The 13363-nt window shown below is 43.9% G+C and overlaps 1 protein-coding gene across 7 annotated transcripts in view; it reads right to left on the bottom strand.

Annotated features, from left to right (window-relative positions):
- Positions 1-13363, bottom strand: part of herc2 (HECT and RLD domain containing E3 ubiquitin protein ligase 2) — a 231142-nt gene that overhangs the window by 195675 nt on the left and 22104 nt on the right. For all 7 annotated transcript variants that reach the window (XM_072262724.1, XM_072262731.1, XM_072262725.1 and 4 more), the window contains exons 2-3: positions 13098-13215; positions 7711-7848 (exon numbers count right to left, since the gene is read on the bottom strand). In XM_072262724.1, the coding sequence (XP_072118825.1) occupies positions 7711-7848; positions 13098-13215 (256 nt within the window). The remainder of the gene's footprint in view (positions 1-7710; positions 7849-13097; positions 13216-13363) is intronic.

Raw genomic sequence — 13363 nt, 5'->3', positions numbered from 1 at the left:
GCAGTACAACTACAAATACGTGGGGACCCTGCAGGCGCATGGAAGCCAGATGATAAGGACACAAGGAAGGCTGCAACATCCAAGTACCTCCAAAGAGTGAGACAGATCCTAAAAAGCCAGCTGAATGGGAAGAACAAGATCAGATCCATCAACACATTTGCCCTACCAGTCATCAGACACCCCGCCACAATGGTGTGCTGGTCAAGGAACAAACTGGAAGCCGCTGTCATCAAGAGCCAGAAACCATTAATAATACATGGAGGATTCCATCCCAAGTCCAACGTTGAGCGACTGTACACCTGCCAGAATAAAGGAGGATGGGAACTTGGAAGCATCAAGGACACAGTCCTGGAAGAAATGCAAAGCATCCATGAGTACGTCAGGAAGATGCCCCCCACCAAGGACGACCTGCTAGGAAAACATCTCAGACAGCAGGCAGGAGATATGGAAATAGAAGTGGGCGAAGCACAGCTAGAGAACCTGAGGCCATGGCAGGACGAACTACTGCATAGGACATACCAATCGCCAGATATCAGAGGTGGCTGACACAAGAAAGTCCTACCAATGGCTGGAAATGGCAGGGCTGAGAGACAGCACAGAGGCACTGCTCATGGCTGCTAAAGAACAGGTGCTGAGCACGAGCAATGGAAGCAGGGGTCTATCACAACAGACAAGACCCTAGGTGCAGACTGTGCAAGGAATTCGCTAAAACCATCCAGACATGCAAACCATACAGCACAGCAGAGTGCAAGATGCAGGCAGGGACAGCATACACTGAACGGCACAACCAAACTGAAGGAATTGTGTACAGGAACATCTGCACTGAGTATGGATTGGACAGTCCCAAGACCAAATGGGAAACACCTGAGAAAGTAGTGGAGAATGACAGAGCTAAGATCCTGTGGGACTTCCGAATACAGACTGATAAGCACGTACTGGCCAACCAACCAGATATAGGACAAGGAACAGAAGAAAGCAAAAGTAATAGATGTGGCAATCCTGAATGACAACAACATCAGGAAGAAAGAATATGAGAAGCTGGAGAAATAACAGGGCTCGAAAGAGCAGATAGAAAGTCATAGTCATACTTTATTGATCCCAGGGGAAATTGGTTTTCGTCAAAGGTTAAAGCCAGAGTAATCCCGGTGGTGATAGGAGGACTTGGAGCTGCGAAACCTGGACTGGGAGAGTGGCACCAACAAATCCTGGGAACAATATCTGAGATCTTGGTCCAGAAGGGCGCACTACTAGGAACAGCAAGGATACTGTGCCGAACCACCACCACACACACACACACAATAATTTAATTTTCTTTTTCTCTCTGTCATCATGTACTACTGACGCAAAGTTAACAAACTTCACGACATATGCCAGTTGATATTAAATCTGATTCTGATTCTCTTTGGCAAAACCCCTGTCCGACTTAACAGCATAGTGTCCCAAATAAACAAGGGGAATCCCAGCAATTTTCTCAATTAGTTTTTGTTCCTGAAGAGGTATCCCAAATAAGTGGCTGCCCCAATTAACCACAAACACAAGAAAATCTGCAGATGTTGGAAATCCAAAGCAATACACACAAAATGCTGGAGAAACTCAGCAGGTCAGGCATCTCTGGAAAGGAGTTAACAGTTGACGTTTCAGGAGACCCTTCATCAGGCCCCAATTAACCGAGAGCCTAATTAACTAGAATCCACTGTGCTATGTGAAACTGCATACGCATTTCTAGCCTCCAGTCAGAACATTTAGTTTCTTGTTCAAGCTTTAAAATCACTAAAGGAAAATTAAAACTGGGTTGAACTTCAACAATTAACATAATCTTATTAGCAAGGATTAAACAGCATTTTAAAGGAACAGTGAATTTTAAAAGAATCAGATTAAAGTGCTATCTTGAGAAATTACTAATGGATGCGTAAACAGAATAGAGTCCAACACCGCTCCACCATCTTTTAACCAGGTCACAAAATGCCAGAAAGCTACTGCAACTTTTAAAAAGTCCATGTAAGTTTGAACACGGCTAATAAGCTGAAGCAGTCTAAAGATGACAACCATCAAGTGATAAAGTTATTTTAACAAGCCTATTAACCAGGCTACTCTTCTGCGTCAATTTCAGTTGCACAACCTGCAGCTGCTTATCACCCCCACACAATTCATTCTGGAGAACTCAATGTTCACATGAACTAAACAGTGCTAAAAGAGTGTCAAAATTCAATGGACAGATGGCATCTGAGCAAAAAAAAATCATAGTACATGTTCTTCTCCACATCCACTCTACCTAGACTTTTCAATATTCCATAGGCTTCAATGAGATGCCTTCCCTCCCCCCCGCCCACCATTCTTCTGAACTCCAGCAAGTACAGGCCAAGAGCATCAAACACTCCTCATGCATTAGCCCTTTCAAGTTCAAATCCCTTTTTATTGTCATCTGACTGTACATACATATAACCAAATGAAACAACGTTCCTTCAGACCACGATGCACCCCCAAAATATATCATTCACAGTGCAAAATATTACCATAAATAAGTTAATAAAATATAATTTAAAAATGCATGTGGTGCACAGCACAGGCAAACAGTCAACACTCTTTGTCCTAGTGTTGAGACCTTGGTGGTGGCAGGGTCACAGCCTGAGGTAAGAAGCTGTTACACCGTCTGGCAGTCTTAGTCCTGATGTTCCTGTACCTCCTTCCTGATCGTAGTGGAGGAAAGAAATTGTGAGATAGGTGGTAGGCTTCCTCCAAAATGCTTCGGGCCCTTTGTCTACAACACTCCTGGTAAATGTCACACGTGGGGGGGGGGGGCGGTGGGGAAGGTAGACCCCAGTGATCCTCTCAGTAGTTTTTACCATCTTGTGTAGGGTGTTATGATCCAGTGCCTTAAAGGTTCTGTAGAAGACAATGATACAGCCAGACAGGACAGTCTTGATGATGCTTCTGTACAAAATCGTTAGAATGGGGGCGGGGAGCCCTGCACGCCTCAAGTTCCTCAAACTTCATTCCCTGAATCTGTTCTGCAAACCTTCTCTGGTCCCTCTCCAATGTTAGCATATCCTTTCTTAGATAAGGGGCCCAAGTGTAGTCTGACCAATGCCTTCATTTTTTTTTAAACCAAAAGAGTCACTCACCCCCTCCACCCACCTGCCAATACGAGGTGTATTCTTGGATGTAAAGCTCCTAACTGTGATCTTCATTCAGCCTCAACTCAGGGGAGTCTAAGGCCAGAGGGCACAGCCTCACAATACAGGAATATCCTTTTAAAACAGAGATGAGGAATTTCTTCAGCAAAAGGGTGATGAATCTGTGGAACTCATTGCCACGTACGGCTATGGAGGCCAAGCCCTTTAAAGTGGAAGTTGATAGGTTCTTGATTAGTATGGGTGGCAAAGGTTACAGGTAAAAGGCAGGAAAATGGGGTGGTGGGGGAATAATATATCAGGCATGATAGAATGATAGAGCAGACTCAATGAACCAAATGGTCTAATTCTGCTCCTATGTCTTAGGGTCTTATGTCTGGCAACCTTACTAATCAAGTTATCTAATTTTAGTAAATTTGGATTATTCTTAGTAGACATAAAACATGAGGAAGAAACAACTAACATTAGAAATATTTCCTCTTCTCAGACTATTCCATAGAACATAGAAACCCTACACCTTCAGCCCACAAAGCTGTGCTCAGCATGTCCTTACCTTAGAACTACCTAGGCTTACCCATAGCCCTCTATTTTTCAAAGCTCCATGTATCCATCCAGGAGTTTCTTAATAGACCCTATCGTTTCCACCTCCACCGCCAGCAGCTCATTCCACACACTCACCACTCTCTGGGTAAAAAACTTACCCCTGACATCTCCTCTGTACCTACTTTCAAGCACCTTAAAAATATGCCCTCTTGTGCTAGCCACTTCAGCCCTGGGTAAAAGCCTCTTAATATTCACACAATCAATGCCTCTCATTATCTTGTACACCTCTATCAGGTCACCTCTCATCCTCCGTCACTCCAAGGAGAAAAGGCCGAGTTCACTCAACCTATTCTCATAAGGCATGCTCCCCAATCCAGGCAACATCCTTTTAAATCTCCTCTGCACCCTTTCTATGGTTTCCACATCCTTCCTGTAGTGAGGCGACCAGAATTGAGCACAGTACTCCAAGTAGGGTCTGACCAGAGTCCTATATAGCTGTAACATTTCCTCCCGGCTCTTGAACTCAATCCCACGGTTGATGAAGGCCAATACACCGTATGCCTTCTTACCACACAGTCAACTTCCATAACAGCTTTTAGTGTCCTATGAACTCGGACCCCAAGATCCCTCTGATCCTCCACACTGCCAAGAGTCTTGCCATTAATTCTGCCATCATACTTGACCTACCAAAATGAACCACCCTTTCAATCATTTAAAAGTGTTGAGTTGCATCAGTGCAGGCAAGCTGCATACATTACAGTTGTTAGGGTAATAAAAAATGTTTGCCCTTAAAAGAATTCACCAATCACTACCCAAAAGTTTGAGATCCGGAATAAAATAACTCATATATAATTTTTGGAGAAAGAACAAGTTATAAACAAGATTTTTTGTAACTTCCATTTCTTCTCTTTCTCACACACACATCATAGCTTCAAATTATAGAAAATCTCGATACACCCTGCTTTCTACCTGTTCTCCCACCACTACCCTATCCCAGCAAAATGTCATGGGCCTTAGTGCAAAAATGTATAAAAGGTAAAGGTATAAATTGCAAAATGCATAAGGAAATCAAGTTTCATAGCTAGAAAATATTTACACCATGCGAAACACTGGTCTCCCTTTGCAGAATTTATCTTTAAAATCGTCAATACCATGGAGTGGGTGGAGAAGAAGTCCCTAAAACAGGGGTTCCCAATCTTTTTTATGCCGTGGACTAATACCATTAAGCAAGGGGTCCATGGACTCAAGATTGGTAACCCCTGCATAAGATTAGGCAGGCTGTTAAAAGAGAAAAAGGCAGCAAATTTGTGATTACTGCTAAGATAAAGGAGGTGTTGTGATATGAAATGACCTACAGTGGTGGGAAATAACTTCTTGTAGTTTCTATATTTTAAAAATCCAGCAGTTGAAAATCCAGTGTAATAAATGGTGGTGTAGCCAGCGAACTTGCATTTGGTCCTGATGAAGAATCTCGGCCCGAAACATCAGCTCTACAGATGCTGTCTGACCTGCTGAGTTCCCCCAGCAACGTGTACGTGTGTCGCATTTATTAGCTCCAATAGTCACAGAGCACTTCGCAGACAATTAAGTACTTCTGAACCATAGTTATTACAAGATGCAGACAATGAAAATACTAAATGAGGAAGAAACAGTTCCCGTTGAAAAAAAATTGAAAACCTGTAGTGGAGTGGGACTGATAAAAAAAGCTCTTTTGTGGAACTCTTATGGCACAATGGGTCACTGAACTCCTCTGAATCATGTTTCTTATCAGAAAATGTCAAGTTTCTACATATGTAATTATACTAGTGGTATAAAGTTAACTCAAAAAATGAGAGAAAACATTGCAGCGGAGTCCGTAGCAGAACAAGTGGATCCAAGTGCCCTAGATAAATATCGGAGTAGTAAAGACTGCATTTTATTTCTGTACAAAATTCAATTTTACAAATTAGAATTAAAGGATAACTTTCAAATGCAACTTCTATGTCAGAAACATCCCAATGCTTTCAATGAACAGCAAAAAAATCTCAAGAGAGCATGCAAATATATTATTCAACAATTCTGGAAAATGCTCCTCACTTGCCTGGATTCGTGCAATTCTGACAAAACTCAAGCAGCTTAACATTCTATAAATAACACAATAAAGCTCAACCGATACGCTATCCATTCTGTTCTTCTCCCTCTATCACCAGCACAATGCAGTTGCTACTACTACCACCAAAAGTTCTTCAAGCTCATCCTAATCCCCAAAATCTATGGATCATAAAAGGATATTGCCTCTGTTCCTTATGTCTCATACCATCCAGACCTGAAAACATAGGTCAAAATGCAAGAACATGGTCATCTTTCTTGATGGTTTTGTGGGAATGCTTAAGGGCTGCAGCAGATCAAGAATGCAGCTTATTTTCAAGAGAAATAAACAATCAGCGTAACATGATGAATATGTCAGCAATGCCTACAATCTCACAAGTAAATAAAACCACTTCATCCGCAAATAACATTTAGATTAGATTAGATTCAACTTTGTCATTGTGCCGAGTACAAAGCCAATGAAATGCATTTAGCATCTGACCAGAAATGCAAAGAATAGTGTTATTTACAAAATAACTGCTAATAAAAAGTGCTACAGCACACAAATATAGAAGTACTAAGACAGTACAATATGGATGCAATACTGCCTAGCGCTGTGATGAGAGGTTTAGCAGTGTCACAGCCTCAGGGAAGAAGCTCTTCCTGTGCCTGCTGGTGCGGGAGCGGAGGCTCCTGTAGCGCCTACCGGATGGGAGGAGAGTAAAATAGGAGGACAAGTTGAATTTTAAACAGTATTCTTTCCATATGCATCACTTTTAGAACTACACTCACTGGCCACTTTGTAAGTTATCTCCTATACTGCATGCTCATGACACGCTGGAGGAACTCAGCAGGCCGGGCACCATCTGGGGAAACTATCAGTCAACGTTTCGGGCCGGAACTCTTTGTCAGGACTGCAGAGGGAAGGGGCAGAGGCCCTATAAAGAAGGTGGGGGGAGGGTGGGAAGGAGAAGGCTGGTAGGTTCCAGGTGAAAAACCAGTAAGGGGAAAGATAAAGTGGTGGGGGAGGGGAAGCAGGGAGGGGATAGGCAGGAAAGGTGAAAGAGGAATAGGGGAAAACACAATGGGTAGTAGAAGGAGGCAGAACCATGAGGGAGGTGATAGGCAGCTGGGGGAGGGGGCAGAGTGAAATAGGGATAGGGGAATGGAGGGGGAGGGTATTACCGGAAGTTGGAGAATTCTAGTTCATACCAAGGGGCTGGAGACTACCTAGATGGTATATGAGGTGTTGCTCCTCCAACCTGAGTTTAGCCTCATCATGGCAGTAGAGGAGGCCATGTATGGACATATCCAAATGGGAATGGGAAGCAGAGTTGAAGTGGGTGGCAACTGAAAGATCCTGTCTGTTGTGGCGGACGGAGCAGCGGTGTTTGATGAAGCGGTCCCCCAATCTGCGTCGGGTTTCACCGATGTAGAGGAGGCCGCAGTTGGAGCACTGGATGCAATAGATGACCCCAACAGACTCACAAGTGAAGTGTTGCTTCAGCTGGAAGGACTGATTGGGGCCCTGAATGGTGGCAAGAGAGGTGGTGTAGGGACAGGTGTAGCACTTACACTTACAGGGATAAGTAGAAGTGTTGCTGCTACTTGATCGGCTGATTAAGTATTTGCATTAACAAGCAGGTGTGTAGGTGTGCCAAATTAAGTTGGCACTGGCTGCACATACAGTCAATTCGGCAACCAAAGAACATTTTTAAATACAATTGTCTTTAACTATAAAGAAAGAGACAAGCAAGATAAATTGAAAAGCAATCTCAGTAAGTTTCTAATTCAAAAGAATTATTTGAATATAATCAAAATTATGAGCCCAGTTGCACTAAGTAAATGAGCTGCATATGCTACAAGTTTGCATCAAACACAAAGAAATACAGTGGACCGATAGATTTAAAATGTGATGCTTAAACAGTAAGGAATGATACTCATGTTTTTATATGTGCTTCTTTTATACCTGGTTGCCTGCCCCAAACCCACGATTCGATGATTGACTTGGCTCGATAGATAGATGTTGGTGTTTCCTCCTCTTCTTTTTTCTCCTTGTCATTCTGGTCATCCTTCTTTAAGCCAGCCTGAAATTCATTATTATCCTCTGTGGCAAGAAAAAAAAAGTCACATTTTAAGGATAAATTTATCAATTATCAAAAGTTTCAATTATATTTATGCTATATTTTTCATGGAAATGCATACTGGTAATTTCGTCCCTAGTTCTTTGGCGAGGACTCTCCACCCTGCACCGATGACCCCTTCTCCCATCTTTAACCCTCCTCCTCTTCCTGGACACCCTTCTCTGGTTTCTGCCTGCTCTGGATCTTTTCATTGCCAACTGTTGATGGGACATCGACCTTCTGAACTTCACCACTCCTCTCTTCAATTCCAACCTCACTCCTTCCAAACGCTCTGCTCTCCACTCCCTCCACACTAATCCTAAACTCACCATCAAACCTGCAGATAAGAAGAGTGCTGTAGTAGCCTGGCAGACCAACCTCTACCTCGCTGAAGCCTAGCAACAACTGTCAGATACCTCCTCTTATTTACCCCTCGAACAGGATCCCACCAAGGAGCACCAGGCCATTGTCTCTGACACCATCACCGACCTTATTAGCACTGGGGATCTCCCATCCACTACCACCAACCTCATAGTTCCCGGACCCCGCACCTCCTCTTTCTACCTCCTACCCAAGATCCACAAACCTGCTTGTCCAAGTAGACCCATTGTTTCAGTTTGTTCCTGCCCCACTGAACTCAAATCTGCATTTCTCGACTCAGTTTTTTTATCCCACGTGGTTCAGACCCTTCTTACCTGCATCCATGACACTTCACATGCTCTTGATCTCTTCAATGATTAAGTTCCCCGGCCCTGAGCATCTTATTTTCATCATGGATGTCCAGTCCCGAAACACATCCTCCCCGCTCCCCCCACAGGAAGGAAGGTCTCAAAGCTCTCCATTTCCTTCTGGATACCAGACCTAATCAGTTCCCCTCCACCGCCACTCCCCTCTGCCTAGCGGAATTCATCCTCACGCTCAATAATTTCTCCTCTGGGTCCTCCCACTTCCTTCAAACAAAAGACGTAGCCATGGGTACTCACATGGGTCCCAAGCTATGCCTGCCTTTTTGTTGGCCACATGGAACAGTCTATGTTTCAAGTCTACACTGGCGTCACTCCCCCACTTTTCCTACGCTACACTAATGACTGCATTGGTGCTGCTGCCCGCACCCATGCTGAGCTCATCCACTTCGTCAACTTCGCCTCCAACTTCCACACTGCCCTCAAATTTACCTAGTCCATTTCTGACACCTCCCTTACCTTTCTCATTCTCTGTGTCTATCTCTCAAAAAAGCTTAACTACTGATGTCTATTATAAACCCACTGACTCTCACAGCTACCAGGACTATACCTCTTCCCACCCCGTTACCATCCCCCTCTCTCAATTCCTCCTTCTCCACTGCACCCGCTCTCGGGATGAGGCTTTTCATTCCAGAACGAAGGAGATGTCTTCTCATGATTTTTATTAACGACCTGGATGTGGGGGTAGAAGGGTGGGTTGGCAAGTTTGCAGATGACACAAAGGTCGGTGGTGTTGTAGATAGTGTAGAGGATTGTCAAAGATTGCAGAGAGACATTGATAGGATGCAGAAGTGGGCTGAGAAGTGGCAGATGGAGTTCAACCTGGAGAAGTGTGAGGTGGTACACTTTGGAAGGACAAACTCCAAGGCAGAGTACAAAGTAAATGGCAGGATACTTGGTAGTGTGGAGGAGCACAGGGATCTGAGGGTACATGTCCACAGATCCCTGAAAGTTGCCTCACAGGTGGATAGGGCAGTTAAGAAAGCTTATGGGGTGTTAGCTTTCATAAGTCGAGGGATAGAGTTTAAGAGTCGCGAGGTAATGATGCAGCTCTATAAAACTCTGGTTAGGCCACGCTTGCAGTACTGTGTCCAGTTCTGGTCACCTCACTATAGGAAGGATGTGGGAGCATTGGAAAGGGTACAGAGGAGATTTATCAGGATGCTGCCTGGTTTAGAGAGTATGCATTATGAGCAGAGATTAAGGGAGCTAGGGCTTTACTCTTCAAAGAGGAGGAGGATGAGAGGAGACATGATAGAGGTGTACAAGATAATAAGAGGAACAGATAGAGTGGATAGCCAGCGCCTCTTCCCCAGGGCACCACTGCTCAATACAAGAGGACATGGCTTTAAGGTAAGGGGTGGGAAGTTAAAGGGAAGGTTTTTTAATCAGAGGGTGGTTGGTGCATGGAATGCACTGCCTGAGTCAGTGGTGGAGGCAGATACACTAGTGAAGTTTAAGAGACTACTAGACAGGTATATGGAGAAATTTAAAGTGAGGGCTTATATGGGAGGCAGGGTTTGAGGGTCGGCACAACATTGTCGGCTGAAGGGCCTGTACTGTGCTGTACTATTCTATGTTCTATGTTCTTCAAAGAAAGGGGCTTCCCTTCCTCCACCATTAATGCTGCCCTCAACCGCATCTTTTCAATTTCACACACGTCTGCCCTCACCCTATCCTCCCACCACCCCACCAGGGATAGGGTTCGTCTCGTCTTCACCTACTACCCTACCAGCCTCTGCGTCCAGCACATAATTCTCCATAACTTCTGCCATCTCCATCGGGATCCCACCACCAAGCACATCTTCCCCTGACCCCACTTTATGTTTTCTGCAGGGATCGCTCCCTAAGCAATTCCCTTGTCCATTCATCCCTCGCCACTGATCTCCCTCCTGGTACTTATCCTTGTAAGTGGAACAACTACTTCACCTGCCCCTACATCTCCTCCCTCACTACCGTTCAGGGCCCCAGACCTTCCAGGTGAGGCAACACTTCACCTGTGAGTCTGTTGGAGTCATCTACTGTATCCGGTGCTCCCGGTTGGCCTCCTGTATGTCAGTGAGACCTGACGTAGACTGTGCGACCGCTTCACCGAGCACCTATGTTCCATCTGCCAGAAAAAGCTGGATCTTCCAGCGGCCACCCATTTTAATTCCACTTCCCATTCACATTCCAACATGTCAATCCATGGCCTCCTCTACTATCATGGTGAGGCCACACTCAGACTGGAGGAGCGATACCTTGTATTCCATCTGGGTAGCCTCCAACCTGACGGCATGAACACTGATGGCATGGACATCGATTTCTTAAACTTCCAGTAATGCGCCCCCCCCCCGCCTCCTTCACAATTCCCCATCCCCTTTTCCCTCTCTCACCTTATCTCCTTACCAGCCCATCCCTCTGGTGCTCCTCTATCTATTCTCTCCTATTAGATTCTCCATTCTCTAGCCCTGTATTTCTCTCACCAATCAACTTCCCGGCTCTTTACTTCACCCCTCTCCCACTCCCGGTTTCACCTATCACCTTGTGTTTCTCCCTCCCCTCCCTCCACCCCACTTTATAACTCTGATTCCTCATCTTTTTTTCCTCCTGTCCTGCTGAAGGGTCTCAGCCCAAAACGTCAACTGTACTCTTCTCCATAGATGCTGCCTGGCCTGCTAAGTTCCTCCAGCATTTTGTGTGTGTTGCTTGGATTTCCGGCATCTGCAGATTTTCTCTTGCTGGTAATTTCAATATCTGACTAATGCTTAAATAAAAAATACATTCAGGAACTATCTTCATCTCTGCCAAACGAAAGTACGAAATTATTAATTCTATTATGGCAAATAGAATAAAATAGATGGAGCTGGAGGGGTTTTGGAGGAGATGTATATGATTAAGGCATATAAAATTATGACAGGAATAGATAGGGTAGACTGAAATTTGCTCATTTCTTAAGTATATAAAACTAGTACTTCAGGTAAAGCTTCAGGTTAGCAGATGAGAGGGTTAAAGGGGATCCATAGAGGGGCAAGTACCTACAGTAGAGCATTTTAAAATGATGTTGCTGACAGCAATTAAGCAGTATCCAGATGAATAATTGAATTATCTAGACATAGAGGGCAATGGACCAGGTGCTAGGAGCTAACCTAATACGCAAGGTTATCTCCTGGCCAGCATAGATGTGTTGAGCAAAGTGGCTTTTTTCTATGCTATACAATTCCATGACTTACCAACACAGTTATGAGTTGGATCTAATAACTACTTTGTGCCAGACATCAGACAGAAACAGAAATGAAAGAGAATTTCATTTTTTCCCTAAAGCAGCAACACTAATAAATAGACCGAGCGTATTTATATTCAGTATGCTTCCTACATATTTTACCTCATACTCTGGTGAGATGACACAGATGAATCTCTGTGCCTTCTGGCTGGTGGCCAATGAAACAAGGAAAAGATTTAAATACTTTGTTAATCACTCTTTTTCTGGTAAATGATCACTGCAAGAAACAGCGTGTAACTTCTCTTTGGCACCAGGGCCCAGGCCCCAAAGTGTATTGAAGCGAGTGAACCCGACATATGGATAACGATTTCAGCGCCAGGCCAGATTTAAAAGATCAGGCTGTTGAGGTCCGAGACGAGGGATGGGACAGTTCAGCTTGCTACTCCATTCTGCACCGAACTAAGTGTCTGGGGACAGGACTCGCTTTATGGATTTCAGTTCAGAACGCTATTTGCTTGTGTTTATTGTTTGCATGATTTGTTTTATTTCTGTCTGCACATTGGGTGTTTGATGGCCTTTTTCTAAATAGGTTCTTTTGGGTTTCTTTGTTTTGCGGCTGCCTGTTAGGAAACAAATCTCGAAGTTGTATAATGTATATATACGTTGATAATAAATGTACTTTGAACTTTTAAAGTCTGAGAGTGGGACATGTTTGTCCTAGCATGCAAAGTCAGCTTTGGCTAACTGGGCGGATGAGTTCAACAGTGAGGTTCAATGGCCAGGAAAGCCATTCATGGAGAGTGAAGGGCATGACGAGGCACAAGGGAAGTTATGGTCGTCCAAGGTAGGCGGCAGTTTTGATGACTACTTGTACCACTGGACCTGGAAAGAGTGGAACTGCCCCAGTACAACAACTTTTCCACTTTAAAAACTCTCCCACACAGGTTTCTTTGTGTAGTTTACTTCATTACAAGAATGGCACAAATTTAACTGTCATTATTGGATACAATGGACAACTAACCACATATTTAACCCAATGAAACATCAATTCTTTCACGTTTTACAATACTAAAACAAAGCAGCTTTGATGCAACTGATGAGGGAAAAAATTATGGAGTGTGATTTGCCAGCAATCCTAGAATGTTATTTTATTTACTGTCTCAAACCCACTCTTCCACCTTTTTCGCAGAACCTTTGATGCCCTGACTAACCAAGGACCCATCAACCTCTGCTTTAAATATATCCACTTACTTGGCCTAGAATGTTAGAATGTCATTCACTTTACTACCTTTTGATGATATTGAATCATTAAGATTTTGCGTCGCTTCAGGTCCAGTATAAACAATTTCACCATCCTTGACCATTTCGTTCCAAAGTCCACAGACTCCATCTCGAGTGAAGGCCAGCTAAGAAGAAAGCAAAATGACAAGATTGGTAATTCTTTACTAAACTGAAACCTTCAACGTAAAGTGAAGAATCAGTGATGTTGAAGATCGTTAGAAAGTTGCAAAAATGAAGTTATGATTAATCGGCATCAATTTACTTTCAAACATA

The sequence above is a fragment of the Mobula birostris genome, chromosome 7 (genome assembly GCF_030028105.1).
Source record: "Mobula birostris isolate sMobBir1 chromosome 7, sMobBir1.hap1, whole genome shotgun sequence".
Classification (NCBI taxonomy): Eukaryota; Metazoa; Chordata; class Chondrichthyes; order Myliobatiformes; family Myliobatidae; genus Mobula; species Mobula birostris.
The sequence above is the reverse complement of the archived record's forward strand: the minus strand, read 5'-3'. Positions and strand labels throughout refer to the sequence as shown.